Source organism: Acartia tonsa, chromosome 3 (genome assembly GCF_053477335.1).
Source record: "Acartia tonsa isolate MP-2025a chromosome 3, ASM5347733v1, whole genome shotgun sequence".
Classification (NCBI taxonomy): domain Eukaryota; kingdom Metazoa; phylum Arthropoda; class Copepoda; order Calanoida; family Acartiidae; genus Acartia; species Acartia tonsa.
The window spans coordinates 44,822,328-44,840,485 of NC_137262.1; the positions used below are offsets into that span (position 1 = coordinate 44,822,328).

General features: G+C 30.1%; 1 protein-coding gene across 1 annotated transcript; it reads right to left on the minus strand.

Moving 5' to 3' along the window:
• Window positions 1-91: 91 nt before the first annotated feature.
• LOC145314318 (adenosine deaminase-like) lies at window positions 92-8,138 on the minus strand. Its single transcript, XM_080154189.1, has 17 exons — window positions 8,013-8,138; window positions 7,332-7,374; window positions 6,842-6,935; window positions 6,551-6,611; window positions 6,400-6,454; window positions 5,433-5,486; window positions 5,258-5,307; window positions 4,076-4,171; window positions 3,895-3,942; window positions 3,450-3,541; window positions 3,083-3,130; window positions 2,437-2,527; window positions 2,262-2,313; window positions 1,687-1,761; window positions 1,403-1,451; window positions 1,000-1,081; window positions 92-492 (listed from the first exon to the last, which is right to left on the minus strand). The coding sequence occupies exons 1-17, from the start codon at window positions 8,099-8,101 to the stop codon at window positions 375-377; spliced, it is 1,197 nt and encodes a 398-aa protein (XP_080010315.1). The 5' UTR covers window positions 8,102-8,138; the 3' UTR covers window positions 92-374.
• Window positions 8,139-18,158: the final 10,020 nt, after the last annotated feature.

Consider the following 18,158-nt stretch of genomic DNA (forward strand, 5'->3'; position numbering starts at 1 on the left):
CAAAAATGTGCATTATTTATGAATTATTAATGATAAATACTGTGATGTATAATTGTCTTTATAAATGTGAATTATAAATATTAAATTATGGTTTTTGAATAAATATTATTTTTATTCTCCAAAAATAGGTCATAGTAAACACAGGATAATACTTAATTATTTACAAAAAAAAACAAAGAAATATGAAACATAACATGGATCTACCAAAATAGAGATTTGTAGAAAAAAGATGTAAAAAGTTGATTTTAATTAATACAAAAAAAGTTATTGCTTATAATTATTTGTAAGCATATATATTAAGGAATTATATTTGTTCTCGATTTACTATAATGGTTTAAACGTAATAAATACCCATGGTCCCATATGCTATTTTACTAATCTATGATATCATATTCTTGATATAAATCATCAATTTTATTTTTAACATACGTGATAAACATTTCATCAATATTTGTATTGAAAGCAGCTTCTAGTCCATCAATAATACTTTTCCTGAAAATAGAAAACATTTATGTGCAAGGGTTTGCAGAAAATTTCACTCATATTATTTTTGGATTACCAAACCCCTCTCTCATTATTTTCATGTTTAAAAAACAAACATAGTTCTAGCCTCTACAAGGGCTCTATCTCTGCGGGACTTATACCTACGGGGATTTACCAACTTTTACTTAATATAACAAAAACCCCAAAATAAGCACCAATAATACTTATTTCCAAACCGTTCATTGTGATACAATAATCTAAATCACATAAAAATCTTACACAGATATTTAGATTGAACATATAATGCAAGTGTTAATGATAATCAAAATACATACATATATACTCAAATTTTAGAATAAGATTGAATATTGATTGATACAAAGTAACAGCGTCTCATAATTTTACTATAGATTTGGAGTAGGTTTGTGGATCATAATTTATTTTTGGGGGGTTGGGTGAGGTTATTAGCACTATTAAAAACTTTGCTAATAGTCCTTGTTTATCATTTTCAATTACCTAACTGCTTCCCAGCCAACACCAACATCTTTCGCAAGATGTAAAACCTCAGCTGTTGGGGATGGTGCTTCTTTTAAATCTCCTAAAGTTAAATTAAAATGTGTATAAATTGTAAATAAAGAATCTTCACATAAGGCTGATATCACCAATCAAATATTAGTACATACTCGAGAACTAGGTATTAAACACCGACCAATCATTTAACCCTACCTAAGGAAGGGTGGCAAAGGAATGAAGGTGAGCGTCAAATCTAATAAGTTTAGTTATTTAAGGCTTTATTTTTTTTAGGAAATATCAAAGAATATATCTTATTGGAAAGATTTCGTGATTATATATTTTATTGGAAAGATTTCGTGATTTTTTCTTGACTAAATGATATTAAATAAAAAGATTAAAACTGAACCTGATAATAAAAGGTTATCTGAGCTTAGACTGAATTTTGCTCCTTCCTCCTAAAATTTAGAAAGTATAATTAGCAAAATGTTTTGAAATAAAACAGGACAGACAAAAATGTATACAGAATATATAACGATACAAAAAATACAATTCTAAGTTATTAAGTTTTGCCATTTATTGAATTTTATTTGGATGCACATTTGATTTTTGTGTTTGAATAATTTAGTTAATGATTTAGATTGATAATTAGATTTTTTAAAATTACAAAACTTTTCTTTTTGAAATAAAAACCTGTAGTATTTTAGCTGGATGCACAGAATAATTAGCCACTTTGAAACCATTTCCAATGTTAGATGTCAAACACACCTGACAAAATTACAGTTTTTTTCTCTCTCAAAAATCTGGTTTAGGTATTTCCTAGTTATTCAATCCCTATACATTTTTCCTACGCCAGCCAATGAGTTATGGTTTCATTAGCCTTATTATAGATTTAAAGAAATATATAAGGTAACACCCACTCCCCTATTGCTAGCATAAGTAACTTTACAGGATTCGGCCCAATATTATAAGCAAAAGAGGTTGTGAGATTATTGAGATATAAACATCTTCTATAATAATAAAGGTACTCTCATAATTCTATTTCTATAATACAAAGTAGAACGATGTCTGTCTGTTTGTTTGTCTGTCTGTTTGTTTGTAGCGAAGGATTTCGCTAACCACTAAACCAATCGGGTTCTCCTTTACAGGGTAGCTTCTCATAGGTCCCGGGAAGGTTTATAACTATTTTCTTGGGGGGTGGGACACCTCCAACCCCCGAAGCTAGGGGATAAGCCGCTAGTTTTACATAAAGAATGTACTGAAAATACCTCAATTGTGATGCCATTTTCTTTAAGTTTTGAAACTAAACTTGTATCAGATCTAGAAAATTTTTAAAAATTTTATTTATTAAAATTCTTAAAGAATCAAAAGAATTAAATAGCGTAACAATAAAGAAGAAGAATTTATCCTTTGTCGACCTTATCCTTTATTTGAATATATTACCTTATTGCAATACCATGACCAATACGCCTGATTTTGTTGTCAATGGCCCACTTCAGATTGCCCAAAGAACCAAATTTTTCGGGCCATTCTCCTGAAGTAGTTTTGTATTCAATGTATAATCCTTAGCATCTAGGGGCTCTGTAAGTTAGGAAAAGGGATTGAAATAGCCTAGAACCATCCCAGGACTAATGTGATTTTTTTTCTAAAATTGAGCATCAAAATTTTCTTTATTAAGATATCAGTTTTGTTAGGTGGAACGTAATCAAGAGTATTTTTAAAAGCGAAGGTTTTCTATAATTATTAAATGAAAGCTTTTCTATAATTAGGATCAGTCCTTTTTTGTTGTTAATTTTTATTTAACAACAAGGTGCAAAATTATAATCATCTCTATGCTCTCTATAAAAAAATGATAATGTGTCCTTTAACAGAATCCTGTATTTACGCAATTTTTCAACAAGTTTTACTTTTTTTCATACCTTTAAATCAATATTCTGCACTTTAAGTTTTTACATTCTACAAGAGTTATATTGTTCGCTTGTTCTATTATTAATGTTGTCATCCTTGTTTTGCTAAAAAATCAACATCAGAAACATGGCAATATTAGAAAGGTATTTTTTACTGCATTTTATTTAGTAAACTACCATACCTGCATGTAGGGTCACAGGAACACCCAATTTCTTTGCTTCCATAACACCTAAATGAAAAGTTTGACATGGTTTCTAAATTACAAAGTCATGGTACTAAAATAAAATTACAACAAGTAATAAGCATTTTTTGTCTGTAGCAAAGGATCTCGCCAATCTCTGAACTGCAATGGTTTTACTTTAAAGTTAAACTTATTACATGTTCTAAGATGTTTTAAGGCTATTATATATTCTTAATAAGTCTGGGTATGGTTTTAGGCTATTTTTCTGCCCTTCCATATCCCTTCGAATATAGAACCCCTAGATAATAAGGTCGCAGCCGCTCATTTAATCATAAAGTTGGAACTTACTTGAAATATAATTACAAACCTGCAAACATATGGCTGTCTTCAGATTTAAGGGGGTAGGTCCCCTCATCCCCGGCTACGTCCATTCCTACCACCCCATCTGGTCCCTGATATCTGCATTAAAAATCATATAGCATGGAATGAAAGTGGGGAGGCGGAAGTGACACTTTTTGAAACCAAGACTAAAAGTCAAAGGAACACAACTAAATAAAGAGTTACAGCTCTGAGATTTGGCATGGCAGTTGCTTTAAAGAGGTATAATATGTAACTGTGGAGAAACGGCGGAGGAACTGACGCTTCCGCCGAAAACCGCCATATCCCGTCGAAATTTTGTTTTTGCCTTTTCTCGCCAAATTAGACCATTTTCAATCATCTGAGTCCCCTTTTATTTCTGCCTTCAAAATTCATATAAGGCATGAATGATAAACCTGACTTATTACCAATTCATGAAAAAGACGTTTTCTTACTTTTTGCAGAGTTGTGCAATCTCGATTCCATGCTCACTATCTTTAGACCTAAATAAATCCTTTTTTGATAGGTGATAATTAATAACATATTTTAATGAAAAAAAATAAATTAAAGTTATAATTCATTACATATTTAGTAAATTGCTAAAATTGTTTTAGAAATTAGAAAATTATAGTTTACCTTAATGCTGCTAGTATTATGCCTGTTTTAACAGCTGTTTGGGATTTGGCTCCATCAATAACAGATTCTATTACTTCATTCACAGATAAACCCTCCCTGAAAATTTGTTTTCTAAAGCATCTTAACCCTTTACAGTCGTGCCCCCTGCAGCATTTTAATTGGTCGGGGGGGGGGGGGGGGTTCAACGCCCACCCCTATTATCTCAGTTCCTATTAGAGCTAGAAGGCTAATTTTTTTTGTACAAGTCCCCTGTTTGATAATGAATTTCCTACCTTTCATAAGTCTAAGTCAATTTTCGCTTCCTTTACCCTTTTATTTAATAACCTTTGCTTTTAGGTCTTTTTTAAAATTTTTTTCCAGAAAATGTTTATCTTTACGTAAATTTTACATTAGAAATATCAAAATATAAATTTTAGCGGCCGCATCTGTACTTGGCAGCTGCCAGCCGCCGCAGTCGGCGGTCGGCGGGAAAACGGCACAGGAGCCTTTTAAAGATTTCTGGAGACCTGGAGGATCAGGACCTGCAGGATCATACCTGGAACCTGAAAGTGACTTGAACACCTGTATTTTATACAAGGATGTACTACTAGAGGATATTTTAGTATTTTGGTATGATAATTGCTTTGTTTTAGTAAAAACATATTTTTGCTCTTTACCTGGATGACCCTGCCAGGTTTGCTGGCATTCTGTGCCCGCCAGGATAGAGATATTCAAAAAATTCCAACTCTCAGTTATGTGTGATACCCATACTTAAAAAGTCACGCAATTTGGGCTCTTTATCTTTCATACACAGAAAATGAGATAGAAAAAACCGGAGGGGGGAGGGGCGTTTAACGCCCCCCCCCCTTGACCGTTAAGGGTTAATAATACTTCCAGGGTGGCAGCGATTTAATGTGGCTGCCTGCAAACCACTTAACTTCCTCGAAGCCGCATGGTTTGCTGCAGAAGTCGGTAATTTTAAAATTCCTGATAGCTGAGAGTAACTTAGACTAAGGGTGGCTTTGGCTGGGTATCTTATTGATTTTTATTGAATTGCTTATGTAAGTTTTGCGGCTGCATGTAGCCGATGCTGAGATTTATATCTCAGTAGTGACTTTCCTTATATTAGCTTATATTCCTGATATCATCCTTGTTTCAAGACTAATTATACTTGAGTTGAATTAAGTCTAAACTAAAACTTACAAAGTGTGCAAATGAGGACAAAATCTTATTTCAGCATAAACAACATTTTCCTAAAGATAACAAAATAAAAGATTTAATTGGAGACAAAATAAACATTTTAACGTCTATATTCTTTCTTTCTAATAATTATCAATAATTTGAACTTGAAAGTTAAAAAGAAGAGATTGAAATTTACCTTTCCTAATCTTTGAAGAATATCTTTTGTTCCTTCAAATAATTCTTCCTTGGTCTGCAAAAATAAGAAGAAAAATTTATATTTACTAAGTATATTTGCGATTACTTTTATTTAATGAAATCTTCCAATTTTTAACATGTACAAAACGGCCTGCTTAATTGCTTCAAGATCCATGTCAGATCTATATAGGAAATAAATGTCTATAAACGAGCTCAAGTTTTCCAAGGAATATATGATTAAAACTCATAGTGCTCCAATAATCCATAATAAACTCTCATTGCCCAGAACGACAAGACCCATTATTTTACTTTATTAAAAATAAATTCATTTTTTTCATTTCATGTTGCTATTTACCTTATATTGATGTATTTAATTTCTAATCATAAAAAAAAAATTAAATTTATAATATGATAAATTTAAGAAAACTATGTTTTAAAAGAATTCGATTGTGGCGACATTTTGTGTGTTCAAATATTAAACTAAAATTGTAATCATCATCATTAACCCTTTGGTGATGGTAATGTAAAGAAAAAAATATAATTTAAAAAAATCTTTTAAAAATCATTTAAATTATTAAATATTTACTTTCTTTTAGATAGTAATGCCGGGTGAGGAAAATAGATTTATTGAGAAAAAGATATGCATATAGAAAACTAGCCAATAGGGAGATAATTATATCGAGCCAACTCTAGTGATAACATATGAGAATGAGGTAGAATGTCTGTATTTTCTTAAAATACCGCAAACGGCCGAACAGAATTAAGGTCTTTGAACAGATTTTAAGCACTTTCCAGAAGAGATAGTCCTATTTCCTAAAAAAACCACCTTCTCTATATTTCCGTTTTGACAAGAACAATCGAAGACGACAAACCTTAACATTATCTAATAAAAGTAACAGGATGTGTATCTGTCGCTAATTACTGAACCCCCACGAAACCATTGCTGCTAGTTTTTCAAATAATTTCACCTGTAAAAATTGATTACAGAAATCAAACACAGGCCAATTGCCACCTTTATCTGCCCTAAACATTTTAAAGTGGAAAATATTAGGAAAAATCTTTTTAAAGACCTTTATCAAAATATTAAAAAGTTATGAATAAGATAAAATATGAACTTACTTATTATCATCTTTGTGTAGTTTTTCTAGCTTCTTTTTCATCATAAATTCTCGTAGATTTTCTGCCAAAATAAATAAATATATTTTAAAATTTCTTGTCATCAAGAAATAGTAATAGGGAGAGCTCAGAGTAATATTGGTCAGTTCGTTTATCGATAAGGAGGGGAGGGGATTTTTCAGTGATTTTGAAGCCTCAACTTAGGAATTATTCTTTTCTGATGTAAAGGGATAAATTCTAGTAATTTTTATTTTTTGAACGTCCTTGGCACATATTGTATATTATAATATTTACCTGGTGGAACCGGTAAGGTGATATTCCTGGCCAGAGCCCGCCTGCCAATAAATTCAGGCGACAGAGATCCGTCCAAATGTAAGTGTAGCTCAACCTAAAGTTCACAAATTGTAAATTACCTACAATAAATCAAGGAATAATTTAACATACCTCTGGTGATGGTTAATAACTACATAGAATCAAACCTTTATATAAGGCTTCAAAACACTAACATCCCAACTATTGCAAAAAAACAACCTTTTGATTGTACGACCTTGTCTGTAAATCCTAACTGTATATGATAATGAGTTTCGCTTATTTTGGGCAAAGACATTCTGTATACTTTCAATGTCTTTAGTCTTGACACAGTTTAGGCCGAGATTGGATTCTCTCCAACGACGCTAAAGTCGCGGGTTAATATGTACTTTCATACCCGTCATTAAAATATTGTGATAATCTTGTTAAGGTTTCGTGATTTTCTAAACCAATGATTATTAACATTCTAACCTACCTTTGGAAGGCTTTTTGCCAGTTCTACATCTTTACTTTCAAATCTAAATAACATTTTGATGTATAAATATAATTTACAGATTATTTATTTTTATTTTTAGGGTATTATGTTGCCATGCAAATTCAATGACTTGTGTCGACTTTCGTCAGTTTAGAGGTAGTTTGCTTATCATTTACTTCGATATTTTTAGGTATTTAGAGGGATAAGACAATGGGCGATAAATTAACATTGATTTCCAGGGATAATAACAAAATTTAATCCTTCTATAGATTAATATTAGTGGTTGAATCGTATTGACATTCAACTTAATGAACCTTTCAATCTTGAATAAAAGTCCCCAAAGTTGTGAAGACAACGATTAAGAAAACGTTATTATAAATGAATTGACAATGATCCCGCATGATAATGAAGAAAATTATCTCTTACATAGATGTAAATTATTGGTTGAAATGTTTTGACACTTTTAGTTTGGAACGAAACAATTTAAATTTAATAAATAGCCAACGAATGTGATAGCATGGCTATAAAACTTTAGGTAACTTCCCTTCCCTTCTTGGATATTTTAACTTATATTATGCAACACTCACTATTCTGGAAATATTTTAATTTGATATTTGATTTTATTATGGTATCAAAGTTAAAAATCTCATCTCTAAATCGTAGTACAGGGGATATTAATACCTGGATAAGTCAGCATGTCCAGCAGGTTGCCAGTTGTCAGCATGTCCAGCAGGTTGCCAGCTGTCAGCTAAAGATCCAGTATGATCCATTTCTATACACAAGTTTAGGATTTTTAAAAAGGGAAGGTAGTAACATAAATAATATATAATCATTTCATCTGTAAAATAAGTATTTTTTTAGATTAAGACGATTTCATGAGAAAATTAATTAATGATAAAATAAATTAATGACAATTTTAATAAATTTTAACTTTTAAAAAATCTAAAAAATGATACTTGGTTTGAAAGAAAAAAAATAATATTATAAAAAAATGTTTTACAAAATCAAAAGTGTACAAACTCACCGTTTTTATGTCCTTCAAAACAAAAACAAACAATAAAAACTTTGTTGATTGATAATCACCAAAAATAAACGAAATCTATGTCACTCAATGTTTTTAATAATTGAAATGACTGTTTTGTTAAATAATGTAAAACTGAGGGTGTGTGTGTTGTGTTTTGGAAATTCTTATCGTTCAGGAATACAGGTATAAGTCAATGACTGATAAATCAAATTGAAAAAGTGTAATCAAAGAAAAATAATAGAGGGCTAAGGGGTTAAATAACTGTATGTCCCCATCCTGTGGACCCTGTGTAAACTTTCAAAAAAGTCTTTAATTATCAGCCATTGGCGTTGGAAATATTAACAAAGCGAAGTCGCTACAAAAGAGCAGAGAGCAGTTTGCTAGATGACAAAATATGTCTTCAGCACTGGATCAAGATAGTTATCTGGATTATATATTTTTACTTATACATTTTAAAAGTGTAAATATGTTCCTTTGACTGGCTTAAAATATATTGGGTATTTGTTGGATTATTATTTACCTTATTTACCAATCCATATTTTTTTGTTATCGGTTGACTTATCTATTTCAAAATACATATTAAACAAGGTTGGTTATGTTCATAGCCATCGGGTAGTTAAGGGATATTGGACTGTATGTTAAACTGTTACCCACAGTAAAGTAAATCCGTTCTCTCATTCGTTGGCTTTACAAATGTGGCACCTTTAATTAAGCAGCGTCCAAACTTTAAGTTTTTGCCAATAATTTTAATCTACAAAATTGGTAATTTTGTTGGTTGGTTGGTTAAAAATAATTTATCGTTCATTGAAATATTTTAGTATTTTTAAAGCAAAAGAAGCAAGGAAAGGGGGTTAATTGTCAAGACGTACAAAAACATAGTAAAACTAAAGAGAAGCTACTTTTCCATGTACATATACTATCGCAATATAAATCAGATGTTTTTTTGTGGAACAAGTTTTTATTTCTTCTTATCTATCTATTAGCCCCCCCCCCCCCTATTCTAAGGTACATAGATCAAAACAAGAATGATAACATTTTAAGATTATTAGCTTGCCATTTAAATTTTTTATGCTGCTTATATTGTTATTTTAAAATAAGCGGCATGAAATAATAACCTATTAGAAATTTAAAAAGTTATATTTTCTTAATAATTTTCTTTGAAAACATTGGTGTGCGGTAAAGGGGTGTAAAAGAGTGTCAAAACCCCACATAAAATTGAAATTGTGAAGGCCTGCCTTACTCCTTTCCATCCTTCTATTTGTTTCACACCCCCTGGTGAATCCCTGTGCAATGAACATCACTGTTTGAAATTATAAAGAAATAATTATAATTACACATTTCTTCAATTAAAAGCTTGGCTCAACTATGAAAATTACCTTGAATTTAATTTCTTAATTATTGTTTTTATATTAAAACAGTCAAAGATTAAGGTATAAAACATAATGCTTAAAATTTTTCATGTTAAAGGCCCATGCAACTAAATTATTGATGATTACTTAAAGAAAATAGCTATTAAATAAGTGTTATGAGCCTTATATTGTTTTTGATTGGTCACATTCCACATCACATATTTCTGATTTATCTCTTAGTTATTACCTTTCCAGTATGTCTTCGAACCAATTAATATCCGCTGGATTAGAACCGGATCTCAGCCAAACTGAAAATCATGTAAACAACGTATTACGGACAATTTTCCACGTACATTTAGAAAATAATCCTGTATGGTTTAGGGCCTTTGAATGCCAAGTCCCTATTGAAATGGGATAAAATGAAATAAAATTATGATTTGCCATACTGGAATATACTAAAGTCTAATTTCTATATCCTTTTACCCTGATAAATTTGTGCACCACATATTGTATTAATTTAATGTCAATTGCATTTTTAAAAGTTGTCATATTGCTTGCAAATAAGAAATGGCTAGCATTTAAGCTTTAAAGTGTCTTGTATTAAAGGGAGATTCCATAGGTCTTAGTTTATTGGCAATATAAAATAGAGCTTTTTATATTGCATTCGACAATCTATAGCTACTTAGTTCAAAGGTAAAAAAAAAGTTGGAAATGATACATTTTCAGTGTTTGTAAAAGGATTTAAAATATACTTTGGCTTATTAAATTTACTAGGTGTCTAAGAAGAATATTATACAAATTAAATCGTATTACTGTTCTAGCCCTAATCCAAACCTGGCCTGTAAGAGTAAAAAAAAACCAAAAAACCCACCCACTTATTTTCAATTTAATTTAAGAAAAGGTAGGGAATTTCTGTGCTCTACATGGCATTTGAAGGAAACTGCCCACTGTTTAGTTTATAATAAATGGTTTAATTATTTTTAATCAATTCCATCAAAAAATAAAAGAATTTTAGTTTCCTTTTAAAACCATTTGTTTTTTGAACCTTGTGAGTTGATGTGTAATTTTTTGCCCAATTGAAGGTGTTTACTTTTGCACAAGTATTATAGACAATTTCCTTGCAGTTTAAGATGACAACAATTGTTACCTCGTAATACATCAGTATATGAATAAACATATTGAGTTTAATATATTGAGTTTTTGGCATAGTGGGAAAACTATGAAAATATTTTAATATATAAAGGGATGAAGAGGATATTGGACTGTATATTATAACAGTAACCAAACTTATTCATTGGCTTCAAAATTTTAGGTCTTTAATTCAAAATATTTCACTGTTACTTAAAATTGTAAATTCAAGTTATCTGTACACTAAAACATTTTAACAAAAATTACACGACAAATATATTACACTATAGCGTATAAAACTACATATCTTTGTTATGACACAGCACTGGGAGTGGGAAAAATACATAATTTGAGTTAATAGGATATTGCCATAGTGAACATAATGATTATCTGGTCATTGCAAATGTTTGTCTAAGAAATTAAAACCCTTTGCAAGTGCTTTTAATGTCACCATGGAAAAAATCTAGACGTTTTTTTTCAAGTGCTTTAAACATCACTATGGAATAATAAAATATCATTGAAAACTCTTTCAGTGCCTTCTGACAATCTTAATATTTTCTTTTATAATTTTTGAACTATTAACTCTGGCTGCGGCGCTCGGCACTCTTGCCCACCAATCCGCAGCGCTCGGCCCCCTATCCTGCCTAACCGCGGGTGCTCGGCCCCCCAGCCTATAACCTAACTTAACCTAACCTAATTGTAAAAAAATTTGTGTTCAAAATTGAAAAAAAATTATAAGAGAATAACGCCGATTTTTGACATTCATTGAAAGGTTTTGAGTCTAAAAGAAATCTGTTAGACATTCGTATGGTCCCAATGACCTTAAAAACATTGGTCTCCAAAAAGTCGGTATGTGTGTGTTTAAGTGTCTGTTAATCACACGTCCTAACCATAAAGATTGATTTTTTAAATTTCCGAAAATACTTCACCGTATATTGTACCAACCCACTTATAAGTACTTTGTAGTGAGTAATATAGATGTCGGAGGGGCCAACAAGTGACACTTTTTTCATATTATTCATTGCCAATTTTACCAGGGATCGTCAACCGGTGCCGCTCTATGATTTATTGTTATAGATGGATAAAAGACATTTTATATTCATGTTTTTTTTTGCCAATATTGAAATTAATAAATAAAAATTACTTGATAACTTCACTTATAAGTATTATTTGTACAACATGAGGTTATTTGGATATTGATTCAGCTTAAAATATTTTTAGCATTATTTAAATATATAAGATGGATTATCCAATATTGTTTGTATTTTGTCAATCACTAGTTTTAAAACGCTGTAGCGATCCCTGTGAATTTCTTAAATGTAAAATGAATGCTTCTTAAGACGACAGGGACTTATTTCATCTAAAATGATTGATTATTAAGTTCAGTACATGAAAAGAATGGATGAGAACATTACGGAATTTCCTTCTCCCTATCTTTGTAAAGCATAATCACAGATTCAAGAGGTGTCAATTTAACAATTTGATATCATACCGTACTCGTTAAAGTCAAAATTAAAATTAATTAAGGTTTCCCTAGCTTTACTTATAATAATGATCGTAGTACATAAACCAGCAAAACATACCACATTACCACTTTAAGAAACTTTAAACTGTGTTCATGACCAATATAACTTGTATCTAAAATAAAAATAAATAATTTTACATGATATCTTTCCTCGTTGCAGTGTTTTGCAAATTATACCAAACGTTATTCTCACTTAACGTAATCGTTCACTCACACAGTTGTCGCAGATTTTTATTTTCTGTAGCTACGCTATAATTTATAGCAAAATTGTAAAATCAAAAGAAAAAAGGGTAAAATCTTTCCAAACTATTATTAAATGTTAATTATTCTATTTATCTGATTTTTGGAAAAAATATTCCTCTTACAACAAGGTACAATGTTATAAGCGAAGCACCTATATATTAAAGTCCTAAAAATGTATGTATGTCCTTAAACAGCATCATGTATTTAAGTAGCTTTGCAACAAATTTCCTTACATTTTTGTTGCATAGTTGAATTTTTATCAAAAGTAGCAGATTATAATTCTAAATTAAAATGTCTCAGCTCTTTGATAATTATTATTCTTGTTGAATTAGTGAATATGAAAAGTAAAGCATTTAAAAGGAAGTAATCATAGTAATTCAAACACACAACAAGTAAGGTTAATTCCAAGGGTTATGACGTATCCATTAATGCGCTTTATGTACCCCTTGACTGAAATTTATAGTGCAATATATTCTAAAATACAAATGAGTAGAATGTTTGTTTAAGATTAAGATCTGTCAAACTGCTGAACTGACAAAGTTCTGTGGTGGTTTTAAGCTCTATCCCCTAAAAATTCCCACCCTTCCAAGTATTTTTCATCTTATAATCTTTCTTTTTTTTCTTTTTAGTAGCGAAGCTACTCTATAATTCACTTTGTCCGTCAGTCAGTCAGTCCGTAACGCTATGGGGGGAACGTGATTTTCGCGGCTCCTATACAAGATAGACAGCTGAAATATATAGTAAAGATTCCTATGGCATATGTCCATCTAATCTATACAATTCCTAGATTTTCTCAATTCCTTTTCAAGATAGAGGGCTGAAATTTTCAGGGATATAATCAATTTTAGATTTTACTTATTTTCACAAAGTTTTGATAAGATTTGTCTATTCATTGGGGTGATAGATCGATTCCTCGATTTTTAGGTTTTCTTGATTTTTTTTTGATTCCTATTCAGAATTAACGAATTAATGAAATTATCAGGGATTGAATATGCTCATATCATACATATTTTCATCAAGTTTCATTAAGACTTGTTTAATAAATGAGGTGCTAGATCGATTCCTAGATTTTAAAGATCTTTCGTGATTTTAAAGGTTTCCTGTTTTACCTATTTTATCATGTTAAATGTTTATTTTATGATACTGCTCTATTGTAAATTTTTCCCCAATATCCATTCATAATTTTTGAGCTTCGCTACTATGGATGTTGTCATCCGAACCAAGTAATAGTGTCTAACTTTTTATCTTTGTGACGTAACAAAAATCGAAGGATGAGAGGGGAGGTGGGAAAGGAAACTCCTAAAAAAGAGATGGATTTTTGTTACGTCACAAAGATAAAAAGTTAGACACTCACGGTTGGACTCTCAGATGTCAAAACTTTATTTTAGTGTTTGGCCAAAATGACTTAGCAATTGTATCTGTAAGTACGTCTAATAACATCCTTTGCTATTTTTAAAATCCTAGAAAATTTTTTTTGCAAGAAAATTGCATAAATTCGCAACCTTTTTTAGAACCACTACATAACTCGAGTTTTAAAACTTTTTATATAAAATCCTTTTTACAAAAAATATCAATAATTACTTAAAATTAAACCTGAAAGAAAAAAAATCTCATTACACGTGTTAATTTGCATGTTTTAGGTCTTTTTTTGAGGAAAGTATAACTTCCACATTTTTGACAATAATATATTTTTTTAACATTTCAAAGTAAAATATAATAAAACTTAAACGATTTTTCTTGAATTATCAGTTGAAAATTTCATCAAACATGCAATTTAAGTGATGAAAATTTAATAAAATCATTTTTTGAATGTTTAGAATTACCAATTTTCTACATTTAAAACAAAATGTTAACAAAATTTAAAAACATTTTAACATATAACTTCAAAAATCATTAACATTTTATAAAAAGATGTTTCAAAAAATAAATCATTAAAAGGTATTAAAATGCATTTGAAATTACTTAAAATTAAAACGAGAACATCTTTTTACACTGTATTCTATGTAATAGAGTTTAAATGACATGATTAGTGAATGAAATATTTCCTAAACTCATTAAGCCTTTTTGTGACTATATTAAAAATAATTTATTTTGTTTTATATTGCTTTTTTATTCAAATATTTGACAAAATTTTCCCTACGTCAATAAAATAAAGTCAGTTTTTTACTGTTTCCAGGTTTTTCTTTATAATTATAACAATTAAATATAATATAAATCTTCATTATCTTTTATTTGAATTATCATACACATTAAAATGTAAAGTATAAGCTAGAATAGCACTTTTTTCAACGAATATTTTAATGACATTATATCAAAATATTTCCTCTTAAATATCACACAACATATGATTGGGAAGTATAGCCATTTCTTGGAGGTATAATATTTACAAAAATACCATTAATTCTGTTTGTATCAGAAGTTAAAAAAATTGAACAATTCTAAAACAATGGTTGGCTGTCTAGATATTGAGTACACTAAGACTTCGGCTCTGTTCTATTGAAATAACGTTGCAAAAAGAGGGGTTCTGAAAGTAATCTACCTAATTTTTTTTAAAGAACCAACAAGTACTGTCAGTATCTTTTTTCTTGTAATCTAGCAGACAATCAAATCATAACACAATTTTCATGATAAAATATTCAGGTTTCTACTTCACATTTTAAAAAATATACTGATCAATAAAATGTTCAAAATTTTACTTTGTACTAATTGACAAAATATGTTGTAATTCTTATTTTAAAGTTACATTTTTATCCCTGACAAAATCATAGACGACTTTTAAAGGCATCTTATCTAAACTTTTTGAAGAAAAACTTAAAAACGTTAATTAAGTATGAAAACTATTTTCTTCGATTTTTCTGAAGTTATTATCGCATTCTATGGGTTTTTTATTATCATTTACTTATATCGAAAGTGCCAAACATTGTACCCTAACTTATTCATTTAATAAAAAACCAACCGTGCACTATTACTAGGTTCTTGTCATCCTTGTTTTCTTTAAAATTCTTCTAGATCCTAGAATTTAACAATTTAATGTGTTATTAATTCTATTTCAATTTGACAGACATCAGCAAATTATAGAGTAGCTGTGCTATAGCAAAACACACACTTGAACATATTGGTTTCATTGTTTTGTGAATTTTAATCGGCCTTGTTCAATTCATTTCAAATTACAAATTAACAAATGGTTGGTTAATTTTACATGAATGGTATTGGTCAAGTTATTCGATGCACTGGCCTCCCAGAGCATAGCTTAATCTTCAAATTTAAAAATAAAATAGGGTTTTCAGTACATCAGCGCTTAATTACTCCATAGTAATAAGTTTAAAATGACTGTAATATTTGGGTTTATTAGTAGCGAAGCTACTCTATAATTCACTTTGTCCGTCCGTCAGTCCGTCAGTCTGTAACGCTATGGGGGAAATGGGATTTACTCAGCTCCTATAAAAGATAGAAAGCTGAAAATTGTTTGACAACATTCCCATCATTAAGGAGCACAATTAAGTATAAAACATTGATGGCAGTAGGACCGCTTTTTAGCAGGTTTTATGCTATTTTTGTATTTTTCTCACTTTTCTCCATATCTTTAGTGTTTATGGTGCGATTTTCAAAATTTTTTCAGTTATATATATCTAAATTAAATTTCCAGTCGTTTAAAGAAAACATCTATGACGGTCAGACTGCCTTTAAGCAGGTTTTAGGCTATTTTTGTATTTTTCACATTTTTCTCCATATCTTTGGTGTTTATGGTCCGATTTTCAAAATTTTTTTAGTTATAGATATCAAAATTAAATTTCCTGTCCTTTAAAGAAAACAACTATGACGGTCAGACTGTCTTTCAGCAGGTTTTAGGCTATTTTTGTATTTTTTCACATTTTTCTCCATATCTTTGGTGTTTATGGTACGATTTCCAATTTTTTTTTCAGTTATACATATCAAAATTAAATTTCTTGTTGTTTAAAGAAAACAACCATGACGGTCAGACTTCCTTTTTGCAGGTTTTTGGCTATTTTTATATTTTTTTACATTTTCCCCATATCTTTGGTGTTTTTGGTCCAGTTTTGAAACTTTTTTGGGATATCATTATCAAAATAATTTTTCCCATTATTATACGCATCCTTTATGTAATTTACTTTGACCGTCATCATTATACAAATAAAACAGGGTTTCTTGTTTATTTTCTCCAATAAATCAATTAATAAATACACTTCAAATCTACTTGTACATATTACCATCCATGATTTTTTTTTTATGCTTAGCTACTTATGGATGTTGTCATCCTTGTTGACTGATTAAAATTGCTTTTGTTTTTGTTGTAGGTATCTTGTTATTTTGACCAAATCTGACTTATATTATTAGTAAAGCATGTACTGCAAATCAAAATGAAACATAAGCATTAAGGTTAAAAAAGCTCTGAATTTGAAATCTAATAATGTTTTATAATACCTCCATATACGTGAACGACACACATATAAGAAAATGGGTAAGATATCAACTCCGCAACAATCTTGTCCAATACATTCAGTTCAACAAACTTTAATTGAACATTTCATCATTTCTTTTTAGTGACAAAGCTACTCTATAATCGAAATGTCTTTTAGTCCGTCAGAACCGGATGGAGAAAATGTAAATTTCTCCGCTGTTATTAAAGATTTGTTGGTCTATAGGTAATGCTATGCTAAAAGTCTATGCATCTATTATTAGACGGCTTATTTTGTGTGTGATAATTTTGCTGAACAACGAGCATCTTTTCTATATCTAACTTTGTCCTGGTCTGTTTGTAATACATTATGGAAAATCAACTTTTCTAAGGGTATATTGTATTTCTCTTCTCCTATTTGCTTAAGATTTGTGAACCAATGTACATCTACTTTATAATACAGTTGGTCCGTCGGTCTATCTGTTCTACTCTAAATTGCACAATATATTTATAGAAAATATACGTTTTTTTTCAGCTGTCATCAAAGATGCCATTCCATCCTTATTGCGAATATATTGCCTTATTCGCAATTAATATCATGCGACAGTTATTGTACACCAAGAAAAGATAACAATAACATATACAAATATTTATTCTTAAAATTTTAATTTTTACAACGAAAATTCACACACAACGTTTATATATGAATATATGTAAAATTTTATTATTCAACATTGATGTTAAACAACAAATAGGACCTATTGCTACAGATTTGGAATTCAAATAAGAAAAATTACCCCAACCCGAAAAAATAAAATAGTTGGACGTCCTTGTTAAATGATTTTTTAAGTGTCAATAGCCGCGCAAAATCTGCGCGGAATCCGCAAACCGGCTTCTCTATTGATGCGAACATTTGATGCGGCTTTATGCACATAAATTTTCTACTTTGTGTTTACAAATAAGAGCGGTGTTGTCGAGGAATGGAGCAGTATTTCATAGAATGACAACATAGGGAGGAGTTGGGATTATTTAACCATGTAATTAGAGACGAAACCCATTTGCACGGATCTATGGGGACAAGACAATGGGCGATAAATGTACATCCCCAATGATCATACACAAAATTACCCTTCTGTTGATT